General features: G+C 40.7%; 1 protein-coding gene across 2 annotated transcripts in view; it reads right to left on the bottom strand.

The window, feature by feature from the left end:
* Positions 1 to 14,907, bottom strand: part of VBP1 (VHL binding protein 1) — a 31,610-nt gene extending 16,703 nt beyond the window's left edge. Inside the window, exons 1-2 of one of the 2 annotated variants that reach the window (XM_021706022.1) lie at positions 14,807 to 14,907; positions 7,226 to 7,350 (exon numbers count right to left, since the gene is read on the bottom strand). In XM_021706022.1, the coding sequence (XP_021561697.1) occupies positions 7,226 to 7,350; positions 14,807 to 14,884 (203 nt within the window). In that variant the 5' untranslated portion in view covers positions 14,885 to 14,907. Of the gene's footprint in view, positions 1 to 7,225; positions 7,351 to 10,098; positions 10,251 to 14,806 lie in introns of those variants that run through there. The other variant, XM_021706023.1, reaches the window with a different exon arrangement.
* Between the last annotated feature and the right edge of the window lie 1,583 nt (positions 14,908 to 16,490).

Genomic DNA, 16,490 nt, shown 5'->3' on the forward strand with positions numbered 1-16,490 from the left:
AGTGCACTCCAGTCTTGGTGACAGAGTGAGACTCCAACTCAAAAAAAAAAAAAAAAAGAAATTTAAGAAAACAAAGATGGGCATGATGAGACTGATCAGGCTCAATGAATAAGTTATATTATAGCCACTAGCAAACTACTAGTACATGACTCCCAAGTGAAATCACCCTCCCTGAAAAGGACATAAGAAATAAAAATAATAGGCTGAAAACACTCAAAATCACTTAAAAAAGAAAACAACGATACTTTTATCACTGGGGTTTAGCTCTTCTTTATGATGATTAGAAGCATGTGTAATCCCTTGCCTTTGGGAGGCTGAGGTGAGTGGACTGCCTGAGCCCATGGGTTCGAGACCCGCCTGGGCAGCGAGACCTCATCTCTACAATAAATCAAAAATTCAGCCGGGCTCAGTAGCGCATGCCTGTAATTCCGGCTACTCGGAAGGCTGAGGTGGAAGGATTGCCAGAGTCCAGCAGGTTGAGGCTGTGGTGGCCGGGAGCGGCCACTGCACTCCAGTCTGGGCGACAGAGTGAGACTTCAACTCAAAAAAAAAAGAAAAAGAAAAAAAGAAAAATGTGCAAAATAGTTCTAGGGTCTCTATCAAACCACAATGCAATTTGTAACAAAACAAGCTAAGGATATAAAACAAAGATCTTGCTCTTTCAGGGTAAATGTAACTAAATATTATCAGAGATCAGAATATAAACAAAATTAAATACAAGAATGAAAATGGAGGTATTGCATCACATAAAAAAAGTCACACCATGTGCATAGGAGGCTAGCATACTGACCTGGCAAAAAATGTGTTAGATGAGCCTGCTGCTTCAAAAAATGAGTGTCACTATTTGATAACATAGTCCCGTAGATAATCTAGAAACACCTGGCATTCATTTTTTTACTCAACTTGACAGCTAATATTCTGTGAACGCTTTACAATTCAATATGGATATTACTGATTTCTCAAGTTTGTTTATTGTTGTATATGTTCATACAGGTAAATGGCAGAAAGATGCATTCATTTGTAAAATATCTAATATGCATACAACATTAAGATATGCTCAGATTGAGATTTTTTGGTTGTATAAATGATTTTTAAGATGTACTTTGGTAAAAACATTACATGTAATATGTTATAAAGCACATTAATAAATCAGTTGGCTGCAGCCCAGCTGACTTAGGAACCAGCATGCCACAGACACTGCACATGTCCAAGTCATACACTCCTCCCCACCCTGCTCTACTCCAAGAGACAATAGCTCTCCTAAACTGTGTTTACAGTTCCTTTTTTTCTTTTTCAAATAGTTTCACCATATTTCTGTGTATCCTTAAACAAAATATTCTTGAGTGCTGCTGATTTCTGAGCTTAATTCAAATGGTTTCATACTGTATACATTTTTCTGGGGTTTGCTTTTTTAACTCAGTTAGGTTCCTAAGATTTGTTCATTCATGTTTACTGTTGTGGGACATTTCATTACAAATATGACACAACATCTTTATCTACTCTCCTGTCAAAGGGCACTTGGGTCAGTTCTAGGTCTGTTATTATAAGAACAATAAAAATCTCTGGACCCTGGGAGGGGCTAGGGCAGTGAGAAAGGACACACTAAAGGAAAATGTTCTAGCTATGTTCTTTTTTTTTTCCTTCTGAATTGTCCTGGGGAATCCCATTAAATTCCCCATCACTGCTATGGGGTAGAAAATGGTAGAATTGGCCAGTGACAAGGAGAAGGTCAAACTGGGAAGCTGAGAATAACAAATACCGGTTCCCGGTTCCCAGCAGTCTCACTCTCCCTACCCCCTTTTCTTTTCATGACAACGAAGACAGCAAAGGGCAGAGGAATAGAAAGAATTCCCCAGAGGCACAATTACTTGGTGTGAAGAAGTATTAATATTTGTCTGACGGCTGTGCCCTAGACTATAACACCAGTGGCTTTCCTCCCACCTCTACTCACTAAGAGTGACTTAAATTACCCACACCTTCACATGTATTACTGACCAAAGTAGCCGATATCCCTGAGGGAATCTGAACTGACAGGGAATAGAATAATCTGATCACTATCATAAATACATAAAATAAAGACAATAAGCTCAATAACCTCTATCACATGAAACAAAATTAACAAATTCCAAAAGATAAGATTATACAGTAAGTATTTTAAAATAACCTCAAAGTGAAAAGAAAGGATATTGGTATTATGAAAAGAAACAAGTACTTGTAAACAAGAACCAACCAAAAAAACTTGGCATAAAAATGTTAGGGTTGAAGTAAAGAACTCAGAGATCTCCATCTAATTGCCAAAAGATAGAAGAAGAGAGAAAACAACACAGAGAAATAGAAGGCAGAATCAGAAATGTCAGCATCCATAAACAGCAATCCTGAGGAGAAGGGAAAAAAATTAACAGATGAGCCGGGCTCGGTGGCTCAGCCTGTAATCCCACGCCTTTGGGAGGCTGAGGTGAGTGGATTGCCTGAGCCCGCGGGTTCAAGACCCGCCTGGGGCAGCGAGACCTCATCTCTACAATAAATCAAAAATTAGCCGGGCGTGGTAGCGCATGCCTGTAATTCCGGCTACTCGGAAGGCTGAGGAGGAAGGATCTCCAGAGTCCAGCAGGTCGAGGCTGCGGTGGCCGGAAGCGGCCACTGCACTCCAGTCTGGGTGACAGAGTGAGACTCCAACTCAAAAAAAAAAAAAAAAAAAAATTAACAGATGATTAAAAAAAAGATAATCGCAAAATGTCTAATTAAAGAAAGACAGAAGATCTCAAAATTCAGATTCACATGAAATTCTAAAGAACTTTTAAACAGCTTGAAGGTAAAGTTAAGTGACAGGTTATAAGGATTTACAATATATAGAAAGAAAAAGATCAGCATTCAAGCTACATAGAGCTATCTGCTGCAAAACAACTAGATCATGCACAAGTTGTTTGGTTGCATAGCTGATATCATAGGGGTGAGAAAAATTCCAGAAAAAAAAAAGACAAACCAGAAAAAACTTCGAGTTGAGCAGTAAGGATGAGCAAAAGGTAGGGGTGTCAGTGAGGACAGGTCCACTATCAGCTGTAGATCTGAGCCTGGGTCTCTAATTTGTAGGAATTCAGAGATGAAGTATAAGAACATGGAACTGGGCTCAAGTGGTCCTATGCACAACTTCTGGCAAAAGCAAAATCCTCAATGGATAAAGGCAAACTAGATAAGCATCAATACTCAACAGATACTGACACATATTGACCAAGGTAAGGAGACAGCCACACATAAACAAATTATACTCAATTAACAACAAAAGAGAGGATGACTTTGAAAATATCCAAAAAAGAAAAATTAGTTTCTCTAAAAGGGCTAGATTTAAAAGCAAACACCATTTTGTTTACATAGAACATCCCTAAATATAAGTGATAAACACGCTGAAAATAAAGGGATTGGAAAGAGATACACCAGGAAAAAGCTAAAAGAAGAGCTGAACTAGCTAAGTATCCAACAAAACAGATTTTGAGACAGCAAGCATTATTATATAGAGTATATTCACCAACAAGACATAATAATGCTCTACCACACATACCTACCAAAATAGACTAAAAAGTTACCAAAACAATTACTTATTTTGGGTAAGATGAAATAGCTGGCAACAGACCAGCATTCCCACCTCTAATCACTCACAACAGTCTAAGAAAATACACAACTCCCCTGTTGGAAGGCAGCAGAAAGCTTCTGAGGTGATGGGAACCACAGGGCTAAGACCTCTGTGAGGGAAGAAACTCTTCAGAAATGAACTTATTTTTTGTAGCCACTTTTACAAAATAGTATATGGGGGACATTTCTCTTTATAGAATAACTCGTGGATTATAGATGTGAAAGATATAACAATGAAGCTTTTAGAAGAAAACAAAGGAGGATATCTTCATGAATTTGGGACATACAAAGATTTCTTAAACAGAATACAAAAAGCACTAACCATTAAGGAAAAAGACTGCTGAATCAGACTACATTACAATTAAATAGTGCTGAGTCAAACAGTATGTCCATAATATATTCATTTTTAAAAAGATATTGGAAGTCTACCATATACTATACATAAAAATAAATTTCTGATGGGTTAAGAACTTCAATTTGGAAAGCAAATTTTGAAACTTTTAGAAGAAAACAAAGTTTGTCTTTTTTAACATGAAATATAGGACAGAATTTCTTAAGATACAAAAAGTGCTAACTATAAAGGGAAATTTTGACTGAAAATATTTAAATTAAGAGCTACTTATCAAAGTAAATCATAAAGAAAAAAGATTACAAAAGTATTTTCTTACATATACAACCTAAAAGAACCAATATCCAAAATATAAATAACTCTTCCAAATAAAAAAAGACAACCAACCCACTATTAAAATGGGTAAAGCTCATCAAGAAAGTTTTCCTTATTCACTATCTCTAAGTGCCCTCTGGCTTTAATATTATCTCTATGCTGATGATTCCCAAATTTTTATCTCTAGTCCAGACGTCTCCCAAATTTCAGACTCATATATTTAACTGCCAACTTAACATCTCCACTTGGATGTCCAAAAGGCATCTCAAATGTGTCCAGGACTGAACTCCTGATTTTCCCCTCAAACCTTCTCCACCAGTCTTCCCCAGCTTCAGATGATGGCAACTCTCCCCCTTCCAGTCACTCAGATCTGGGAGGCGTCTTTCAGGCCTTCCTTTCAATTTTCGCCTCCAATCTACCAGGAGATCATGCCGGTTTCAACTTCAAAATAGACTCAGAATCTGACTCTTGCCACCTCTACTGCCACCACCTTGGTCCAAGCCACAATCTACCTTACCTAGGTTAGATTAGTGAAAGGGTGTCCTAATTGACTTCCTTGCTTCTGGCCTTCTTGACAGCATTATCAACCAGCAACATGGGTGATTCATACAATACCAGGGAAAAGTCAGATCAGTCAATCCTCTTCTCAAAATCCTCAGCAGTTGCTACCTCCCTTTGCACCACATCCTCTTAATCTACTTTGTTTCCTACCTGCATAGCATTTACCACTTTCTAACCTACTATATAATTTACTTATCTCACTAGAATTTCAGCTCCATGAGGATACAAATTTTTATCTGTTTTGCTTACCAATGTATCCCAAGTCCCTTGGATGATACCTGGCACATATTAGGTGTACCTACTGACTGTACTGAATTGAATGTTTACTGTCTAGACCATTTAGATCCCACTACACTATAACCACCCTGAGGTCTGGGATTTTGTCTGTTTTATTCACGGATGTATCTCAAGTGCATCTAATTAGGAAGGCTGCAGGTATACACTGTAATTTTTATCCCCATACCACAATCAGACCTAGAGCATATGTAAAGTTGGAGTGAGTATCCTACTATATCCCAGTACTAAAATTAGCAATATGACTTTGATACAAAAATTTCCCTCTCTCCCAGGGCATGGTACAAAGGCCTCTTTCTTCTCTAAAACCTCCCTATAGGTGATCTCAATTCTAATGGCTTTATTTTCTTTGTAAAATAGTAATAAACTATTTTCTTTGTAAAATAGTAATAAACTATCACAAAAAGCAGTACATGTAAGTTGTAGAAAATTAAGAATACAGGTAAGCAAAAATCAGAAGAATGTCACTCTCATGACCCAGAAACTGTCATTGTTAATACACCTTTAGTATGGATTTTTCTGGGTATTTCTGTGCATATATACTTTTTTCTCAAGATGAGAGCAAGCTGTTTATATTGTTTTCTACATTGCTTTTGTCCATTAACACTCTGCATCCTTCCTTGTCAATGACTTTTCAACTCATCTCATTGTCAGCCAATACTCAAATTTCCTCAATTGTCACCAAAATCAAATGAGAAACTATATATAAGGTACTCTTGTACCTTTGCATAAGTGGTGGCTTATGCCCACACTGCCTTTCCTTACTTTATTCTGCCTCCAAACTCATAATCAACCTTTGAAATTCTACACAGCCATCTGTTCCTCTTAGAAGCTTCCCTTGAACCTCCTTGCTCCCTTCTAGATCATGCCTTCCCCTGTCTAACTCATTACTGTGTACCAAAGCACTTCTACTGCTCTATTTTGTGTGCTTATTTACAAAGAGGACCGCAAAAAACTGGAATTATTTTTTGAAAGGGCAGACCCCTTGTAATATAGGCTTCCCTTGCCCTCACTAGATAAGTGTTCAAGGAACCCATCAGCATCAGTGCACCAGCTAGCATTGTTGTGAGAGGCTGTGTCCAGCTTCAGAGAAATGTTTTTTGAAGATTCTTTCAACACATTTGCCCATCTCATGATTTAGCAGTACACCTAACCATACCGCACTGAGTATTCAGCAGTTTTTGACCCAAAACAGCATGACCTCATGCCCCACCCTCCCTATTCACCAGATTTCTCCTCGAGTGACTTTTTCTGTTTACCCAGACGAAAAAAGCCCTCAAAGGGAAAAGTTTTGCCAGTGTAAAAGACATGAAACAAACAAACAAAAACAACAGAAGCACTAAAAGGCATCAAAGTTGACAAGTTCAAAAACTTTTGAGCAGTGGAAAAAGTGTCTCAATAGGTGTACTGCATCAAAGAATACACAATTTTTTATAAATGAATTCTGGGTTTTTTGGGATTCCCCCCTCATATATCAATTACCCCTGGCAGATTGTGTCCTTGTTGAAAGCAGATACTGGACCTTTTTTCACCCAAAACAGTATCTGGCACCTGGTTGGCATTCCATATTTAACCAACAGAAGAATGCTGGCACATACGTAAAGCAGATACCCATAAATATTTACTTTAGTGTACTGACTTAATTCTCTCTATATAGAAAATAATATAGGGCAATAAAGAGTTGAGAGCAAGGACACCTTTGTCCTATGCCTATCAGTTATGAAATCATGGGAAAGTTGTAACCTCTGCGGATGTCTTATCTCATTGGCAAAATGAAAAGGATAAACTAAACATCTAAGAGTTTACAATCTTAGATGCTTTGGAATAAGGATTTTTAATAGCATTCGATAATGTTTTCAAAACCATCTTTAGACTGGCAATATCAAGTGTTGGTGGATATGGAACGAGTGGAACTCTCATACACTGCTCTGTTGGTGGCAGTGTAATATGGTACAGCCACCTTGGAGGACTGAACATTTGACATTTGGACATTTTATTGTGTGTAAATCATATGTCATTTTTTTTAAAAAAAAGTTCAGGCTATATACAGTTTTTAAAACTTACAAATTTTATACTTACCTTCTTTTCTTTTGAGCCAGGTTGAGTTCCATAAACTTATACTTCTGGTACTGTTCATCCAGCTTCTTTAGTACTGTATCTGCAGTCTCATTCCCAGGTTGTTTCATGAAGGAATCTACATCTTCCTTTAATATCAAAAATAATACATTACAAGTTTTAGAACTGATGCCACTCATGTGATTTTTTGACTACTTTGATTTTAAAACACAAAAGAAAAACGCTTTCTTTTTCTCCAAAGCTTTGTTTTTAAGTAAAAGTACAGGTTGAACAACCCTTATCCAAAATGCTTGAGACCAGAAGTGTTTTGGATTTCCAATTTTTTTCAGATTTTGCAATACTTTACAGAACTTTAGTTCTTTGTTATAAGCAACTTCAATGATCTTATGGCTTCTGGGATCTCTACATCATTATTCCTATCCATGTTTATTAGCTACCAGAGAGGATTTTAACTGAAACAAAGAAGAAAAAGGAAGAGAAACAGAGCAAGGGATGAACTATTAAGCCATCAAGCTAGACACAGAGTAAATGAAATTTAAAAGGTGAGGCTGAGAGTCAATGACTGAGTTCTATATGTAAAATGGAGATACCATCTTCCTAGAAGGACCACTGCAAGAAAGAAGTTCAAGCTTCTAGCACATTAGGAGCTAGAGTCTAGCAAGGAGAATTAACTACAGGAGCACTGGATATGGTTAAGGGGGTGCCTAGTTTGAATCCTGGCTTCACCACTTATTTACTGTGTTGAGTTTAGGGAAATTATTTAACTTTTCTTTGCCTCAATTTCTTCATCTGAACAATGAAATAAAAGCTCCTTTTCCTCACCAGGGATTAAATGAGCTAGAATTTAATGGTTAGAAGAGTATGTGACACCTAGCAAGTGCTCAACAAACACTAGCTATGTTCACAACACAATGTGCTATAGGGACACAAAGTGCCAAGGATTTCATTTCTGGGTAGCAGTCAGGGAGAACTACAGGGAGGTAATATCTGAACGAGAATGTTGAAAGAGAAAGAGGTCATCAAATGGACAAGAGTGTGAAAGGGACAATTCAAGCAAAGAAAGAAAACCAACTATTGCATTAGTAAGGTTGAGAAAAGGGACTCGTCTGACTTCTAACCAATATGACATACTGCCTCCTATCATCATGAACACTAATACCTCTTCAATGCCTACTAAGTATTATCATCCCTATTTCAGTTAAAGAAAATGAGACTCAAAGAGGCAAAATAATATGCTCAAAGCTAAACAGCAACAAGGAAACAAAGCCAGGATTCAAACTTGGTCTATTTAGAAGCCAACATTCTTTCTAAATTAGCATGTCACTTCCTTTGGTTTCGACACATAAAAATAATTACGCAAAATTTGTGCTATTATATTAAGTAGAAAATTTAAGGTCTAGGGAAAAGAGTCCATAAAATTGCAGGAAAAAAATCATCTAAGACTTTATAAAGTCCTCAGATAAAATTTATTCTCTCAAATTAGATTTCGGAGGCCTTCCTTAGCACTATGAATAGATGTAAAGTAGTATGGAAATTAAATTAAACACCTAGTTATTATCTTATACTATGTGTCAGGTACCGTGCTAGGACCAGGAGATATGGTACTAAGCAAGAGAACTACTTCATTCTCTTTCCAGTAACAGAGCATGAGGGGTAAGCAGAGGATCTGGAGCTCCAGATTGCCTGGATACCTCACTTACATTCTGTGCAACCTCAGGCAAGTAACTCAAGGGCTTTGTGACTCAGTTTCATCATCTACAAAATGAACACGATAACAGTAAGTACCACCTAGAGTCTTGTAAAATAATTAAGAAAGTGCCTAACGCGCAACAAATCTTATTTATGGTTAATATATAAATGGCACAGCTAAGGAGAAAAACACAAAATAAGTAAAGAAAACAATTACAAAACTCAATCAGCAAATGTACATATACAACATAAAGTGTTCTCTAAATAACATGGTTATCAGGAAAAAGGCAGAGGCAAAAGAAAGGCACAAACTTAAAGGCTGAGAAAATTCCATTAAGATTTTATAATAGGTCAGTACAACTAAAAGAGGAACGACAGATAAGCTGGCCTGAAAAATAGTTAGACATTTTCTCTCATTATTCAAGTAGTCTGCAAATACTATTTCTAGAACAAAAACTCTACCCTAGAACAGGCAGCTCCCTCCAGAATGGCCTCTGGAAAGACTGGATTCCCTCTCCGGCCCTAGTTAACCTAGGACCAAGACGCCATCACGAGGGTTCAGCCTCCTTTCAACAATTCCTTCTCCACTAAGTTGTCAGAATGATGTACCTAAAATCAAAGACCTTCTCATTACAGCCCGATGCCTAGGAAAAGCCTCAAGTCCTCAGAATGACACACAAGGACTTCACACTCTCACCCTTATCATCCTACTTTCCCATCAGTCTCTTCTGTCATCTCCCCCGCAGCAACAGACCACCGCATTTCTTCAACAGGATAGGTGCAATTCCCTATTTTCACACCTTAGCGCTAGCGGCTCGGCCTACCCATTGTAAGTGTCCATTAACTGCCTCTCCAGCATTTGGGCTGAGTCGCGGGCTTCACACCGGCCGCAGTCGGGCGGTCCTTCCGGCCGCCCCGCCCCACACCTCAGCCCATCGCCCCGGCCTCGCGCCGCGGCCCTCGCGCCCTGCGCCCACTTCTTTTTTAAGGCCTTCTCGGGCCGCGTTTCCTCCGGGCGGCCCCGGCGGAGCCCAGCCTGTCCAGGTGCGGGGAGGGAGCGGGTCAAGGGCCCCCTCCCTGGAACTTTAGCTCGGTCCCTTCCAACGGTCAAGGCCTGGGCGGGAGCCCGGAAGGAAGGAGCAGTGCGCGACCTCAGGCCAAATGCCAGAGAACAGCGTGCCTCTTACCACAAACACGGCCTCAGGAATCCCCAGGTGGAGCCGCCGCCCATTCCCCGCAGCCACTTCTCGTATGCCACAAACGTCCCTAGCTGCCGCCATCTTGGGGATACAAGCGCGCGACTGCCTCCCGAGCCGCCAGCCACAGGGGGTCTGTGATTGGCTCGTTCGCACCTGCAGGCCCGCCTCTCCCTACACATTCATTGGTGTGCAGGGCGAAGACGCCCCTTCTCCTTTAGCCGAAAGTAGCTCAACCTTTAGGTGCTGATTGGCTGCGTGCAGTTGACTGACAAGTGTGAAAGGGCCGGGGAGGAGAAACTGGAGCTTCAGGAAAAACCAACAAGGACTCCTGGGAAAGGGGGTCTCGTGAGTGGGCCGGGCTAAAACCCTGGAAACTGGGTCCAAGGCAGACCCCACCTCCACCCCTAAACAGGCAGCGTCGTTTAGAATGGCCTGCGGTGCGACCCAGTCCCCTCGCGGACACCAGTGAACCAGGGACCAAGAAGGTTCAGCTGTTGTGCTTCCTGTCCATGAAAGGGGAATGTGCATCCGTTTCGCAGTACAACCACTGACCTGATTCTAACAAATACCCCGCCCATCGCAGCTACCTTTCCCCAAAGCCACGTTTCGATCAGAAGAATCTCCTCAGCTCAAACGTTTTAATAACTTCAAAGTCTAAACTCTACATGCACTTTGACGCCCATGGACTTACCTAGCATCACCCTCCACTACAACCCTTTGAAAGCACGTGTGTCATACAGGCCCCATATAATTATTCTGTGGGCTCTTTCCTGTCTTTCTTTCACTGGAGCGTTTCCCAGTGAAGCACTGCTTCATCCACTCGCACAAATTCTACCACGGACATAAGTTATACAATGAAAAGTAAGTCTTCCTTCTCAGAGGCAATCGCTATTACCAAATTGTCTCCGGACATAATGAATGTACAATCAAGCATACAGACATAGATATATATGTCTTTATATAGAATACGAGGAGGAAATTTTTGTCCTCATGTTGTCAGTCAGGAAACTAAAGCTAAGCGAACCTGCACCCCTTCTCCAAAAGCACTTAACAATCAGTTCTCACAAGCTGGTCACACCAACTCTAGTGCATCACTGGTTCATATTTAGGGAAGCCAGAGTTTAGTGACTTCCATGAATATCACCTGCAATGTCACACTGATATGCTCCACAGAGAAGGAAAAAAATGTTGTGATATACAGTTGGAGTCCCCTGGGAGAAGACACTGATATCCTTAGCATCTACTAGACATTGGAAGACCAAGAACTGACTTGTACAGCCTGGAATCCATAGCAACTCTAACTTCATCTATTCCCAGCAGTAACTGGTTCTGTCCCACTCTCCAGAAGCCTCCAAAATCACTCTGAAGAGCTGCAAATCCTGAGGCTGCAGGAACGTGCCTCATTTATCCTAACCCTGGTCACTAAGGTCATCTCCTCCCAGGAAGTCCACTGAGAAAACGCCCAAAGCTTTCAGAGAGATGCCTAGCATTTCAGGATGTTCTGAAGCAGCCTCTGCTCCACCTTCTGATTCAGTTTCTAACCCTGACTTCTGAGAACAGAAAGTTCAGTTTCCCCGATGAGTTTTGGAACTCCCCGGAGGGTACCTGATAGTGATAGTATCCCCGCACGCAGACAAGCCTGCCCAGCCTCTTGGGCCTGTTTCCCGGGAAGTCAAGAATCATGCATTTTATATTTGTAGACATCCCAGTGGGGCCTTCATACTCACTACCTTGGGTTGCTGATTGTGCTGCATGTACTTTCACCGCTTGTTCCCAATGTATCTTCAGTGCTTTTGTTCTGATTATTCAAGAAGAAAAGGTAGGATTTGCCTAGAAGGTGACACGTGGCAATGTGATTTCCTTCTTCCTGGAACTGAAGTTATTTATCCAAGGTGATGTGGAGAGGCCCTTTGTTCCAGGGAACTAACCCTTCTGCAATCTCCATCCCACCACCTAACCTCCCAAACTGATGACCCTGAGGACTGCCAGACATCACCCTGCTTTGTCTCCAGAATTTATTCCCAAGTTTGCCAGTGTAGTGGGCCCTAGAACTTAGGTTGTAGCTTAGCCCTGCTATTAACAAGCTGTGCCTCATTAGACAACTGTCTTTGTCTATATAATTCAGTGTTCTCACATGTGAAATGAGGTTTGGAATACAGGGTCTCCAAGGTCAATTCCAATGCTATTGCATTTTGACTATGACCTCTGGTGAGTCGAGGCAGCTGTACTAATTTTGCATCCCATGGTTGTCACTAGATTCCACTGGATCCTTCTGGTTCCTTCTGTAATTATGCCATTGTAAATTTAGAAAACCTGATCTTGGGCTCCCAGGTGGGTAATTGCACCCTCCAAATTCCTCTGCTCCCATGTTCACCCAAGTTCTTCCATTCCAAACACATTAAAAACCATGGATGAAGAAAGGCTCGAACTCTGCTTCCACATTTCTGAATCTCCTTTTGGACCTGATTCATCAGGCTCCTACATGAAGACCTTCAGTATAAACCCCGGTGAATTCTCAGTCACAAGGTTTCCTGGGTAACAGGTGGGAGGGATGGTGCTTTCCCAGTACAATGTTTAAGACTGCTTTGCAGTCAGCTTAGGTAGCAGTCCCAGCTTGATTACTTTTTTTTGGCTATGGGATCTTATGCCAGTCATTTTAACACTGTAAGTCTGCTTTCTCAGTTGTAAAATAAGCATAACAATAGGGCTTTGGGCACATATTATTAAGTGGTTTGGATGGAACTACACATATAAAATACTTGGTCCTATACCTAGTACCTATGATATTGCTCATTTCATTGGATTTGTTTTCTGTAGATATGTTGGAGTGCCCTGGAATATGAAAGTCCCAAAATATGACCAACTCTTTTCAACTTGGCTCTGAAATGTCCCATGTCAGTATCAAAAAAAAGAAGAAGAAGAAAGTGAGATGAGTGCCAAGAAACCTTGAAGTCATCACTCTTAGGGCCTCCATTTTGGAATTGCTAATCTCTAAAAAGGTCATCGCCTTTCACATACTGTAGTATCTGTTTATTTGTGACACAGATGATGTCTCAAAGATAATACTGCATGGCCACATTACAGTTTCAAGAGATTTCAAGCCAGCAGAGACCAGAATATATGATGAAATCTTCCGGCCAAAGCAAGCATATGCTACTCAGGGACCACACTCCCACCCAAGACATCACCCTCTGCTTGCTGTTGCTTAGAGAGAGGTTGGAGGATCTGGCCAAGAAATGCCATGCCAGCAGCCTCTCTATGAGGACAGGAAGGAGGCGAATTGTCACTCCATGGCAGTCTTCAGGGGATGAGTCCTGAGCTTTTACCTAGGGGCGTGGTTCTGGATTAGACAAGAGTCATGACTAGGTCTGAAGCAGCTCCTACAGGGGCCAAACAACTTGAGAACACATGGTGTGAGGTAAGGCCTATTACATGGCTACTGAGGGTGCTCAGAGGACCCTACTGGCACACATACCTCCTTGAACTGGGCTGACTAGTGTGGCAGCAGCAGTAGCTTGTTCTCCTCAGACTCGGTGTGTCACACAATGCCACCACCTCAAGCCCCTCCCCCTCCCTGAGCAGGTTCCTGAGGGTAACCAGAGGATCCAGAACTAACATACACGGTGATCAGATGTCAGAAAAGAGCCCAAAGAATAATTTATTGCGTCTGTATGCCACACGGGTTTTTAGGAACTTGTTTATTTTACTTGGAAGATGTGGGTGATTCAGTTCAACCTGTTGGAAGAGCATCGCTTTTTTCAATTCTGAATCTGAAGCTTTGGTACCTCTACATGGATTATGCCTGATGAAGGAAAGATAGATATGTAAGGCTTTAATCATTTCTCTATATTTTTCTTTGTGGTTATAAAATAAATTGCAAATATTTTTATACACAACTCTGGTCATTTTTCTCATTATCTAATACCTGGGGCTTTGTCAGTCCCCCTAAAACACACATTCAGAAATCGAGGGCTCAACACACAACTGAAGACTGAAGGAAGAAGCCCTGTAAAGTCTTCTAGAAAACAATAAGGCAACAGACACTCTCCTATATGATTCAGCACACTCGTGCACATTAACACTGCTTGCTTCTACTTCTTTGCACGACCTATTCTCTCTGCCTGTGATGCCAAACGTCTATCCTCTATATACCCACAAGTTGAAGTCCTCTTTATCAGTTAGTACTCACTGCCTAGAAAGCTTCCATTGCTAAATTAATTGTTCCCTCCTTTGAGTCCCCATGGTGCTTTGTACTTCCCTCTTGAATTGTCTGGATACATGTGTATCTGGAGCATTCTTTCCCTGCTCCATTGACTGGCTATCTCTTTGTAAGTCTTACCTTTCAACTTAAGTATCAGTTATTGGGAAAGCCGTCCTGAAAACCTCCAGGTTGGGTTAGCTGCCTCCCCAGTACTAATCAAAGTTAGTGGGTTTGTTGAATAAATAAATAAATAAATGAATAAAGGGATTGCTGAATAGATATATGAACTGAGTTGAAGTTTAACACAAATTTATAGAGCTCTGTACTAGACCTGCAGTTCTGTGTTTTTCGGTGATGCTGAAAATGTTAGGATTAGGTTTCTTTCTATGAGAGACCAACAGTGCACAAAAGATGGATATGTTGTAAAACTCTAACACCAATTCTACCTCCAGTGATTGCCTACAAAGGGTCTCAGCAAGAACAGCCTAAACATACCTGATGTCCTGTGGGTAGAGTGGCAAAATTGCTAGTCCTTAAGCTTCGTTGGGTATAAACCATAGGTTGTGGTGCCATTTGAGGAGCTCCCAATGGTGTTGGAACCTATGAATTTGAATGGAAAAGAGAAAAAGGTAAAAACTTAATTAGTATTTCATTGCTTTCCCTCTTTCTAACTTATAAACAGCAGGTGTTTATTTCTCACAGTTTCACATGCAGTAATAATTGTGTTCCTAATACAACAGTACCAGGAGAACAAGTAGCCCTTCTAGAGTAAATATCACATGTAGTGAATGTCAAGTGAAAGGAATACCACATCCCAAATGCAAACAAAAAGAGAAAAATAGATGTGTGAAGGAGCTTCTACTGATAAAGTGTGAGTGGGGCAGGGGGAGACCTAAAGAATAGTTCTTGAAAAGCAGGAATGAATGACCACAAAGTAAGGCCTACAAAGGACTCTTTACAAGAAACAGAACTCTGAAATCTCAAGGCCAATAATAATCATAGGAAACAGAAGGGGAGTCTGTAGGTGGGCATGTTAAATATATACTGGCATGCGTATATCTTTGATGAAATACTTCAGTACAAGCATGTGATTTGATTTGGCCATTTAAAGGTTAAATGTGACGGATGTGTAGAAATTTGCTAGGTGACAGTAAAGAAGGAAGGGCAGGCGCATCAGGTCGATGGGGCAGATGGAACTTGAAAGGCATTTGACATCTCTATAGTTTGTATCATTTTTCTAGTTACCTGGTGAGCTCAAATTTCAAAATATATTCAAGAGATGAAAGAAGGACATTTAATGGAGGACAAAGATAAGGAGGCTGCATAGCCCATTAATGATAAGACTGACCATCTCCCTCTCCTGTTTAAAATCATTAGGTGGATCCTCACTGACTGTAGGAGTTCACACACTAGCTATTGCTTCTCTGTCTTGATCTTTTTCCCTCACTTGTGGAGGCAATATTGGCTTACTTAAGGATAATTGGGTAAATTAGAAACTGTTCAAATGACTCATAACCAAAGGCTAGTGATTAGCATGTTGATCTGCTGGGAAGTTTCTGCTGACATGTTGAAGGGGTATGTTCTTGGTCATCTGGGTCACCTTTATCTTAGTTATGAAACTGTTGTAGAGGGCATGTTTATCGCATGTGTGAATAACATATACATTGAAAAGGATAATGAATATATCAAATTCAATCAGAAACATTTACTTTCTTGACAGGCTAAAGATATGGCCCAGCGAAATCAGATGAAGGTTAACAGAGTCTTGCACTTGGATCTTAAAAAATACCCATGCATATATAGAATGAAGGAGAAGTGAAAACAAAGTTAAGTTTTCCTGTCCTCCCTTCTGTCTGCCCCATGCCAGCAATTTAGAAGCAGCTCCCAGTTACCTTCAGTGTGCAGGGCTGCTACCTCTTCAGGATCAAAGAGCCAGGACTTCTTGCCTTGAAAACCAGTGCTATAGATAGTGCACCCTAAAATAGCCTCATGTGGTGACTGGATTGAGCACCTAGTCCCTTAGGGAACCTAGGTGTGTACGCCTTCTTCGAGTTTGAACCCATAATTGTTTATGCCTGAGGAGTGGGATTCTTATTCTGTAGTCAAGCCAACTTTACCTACTATTAATACTTTTTACCTGATTCCTGTCCCTTTTCTCCCTGGGAAATGTGCCTTATGC

This window comes from Carlito syrichta, unplaced genomic scaffold (assembly GCF_000164805.1).
Source record: "Carlito syrichta isolate Samal-C Ts95f unplaced genomic scaffold, Tarsius_syrichta-2.0.1 Scaffold314997, whole genome shotgun sequence".
Lineage (NCBI taxonomy): Eukaryota > Metazoa > Chordata > Mammalia > Primates > Tarsiidae > Carlito > Carlito syrichta.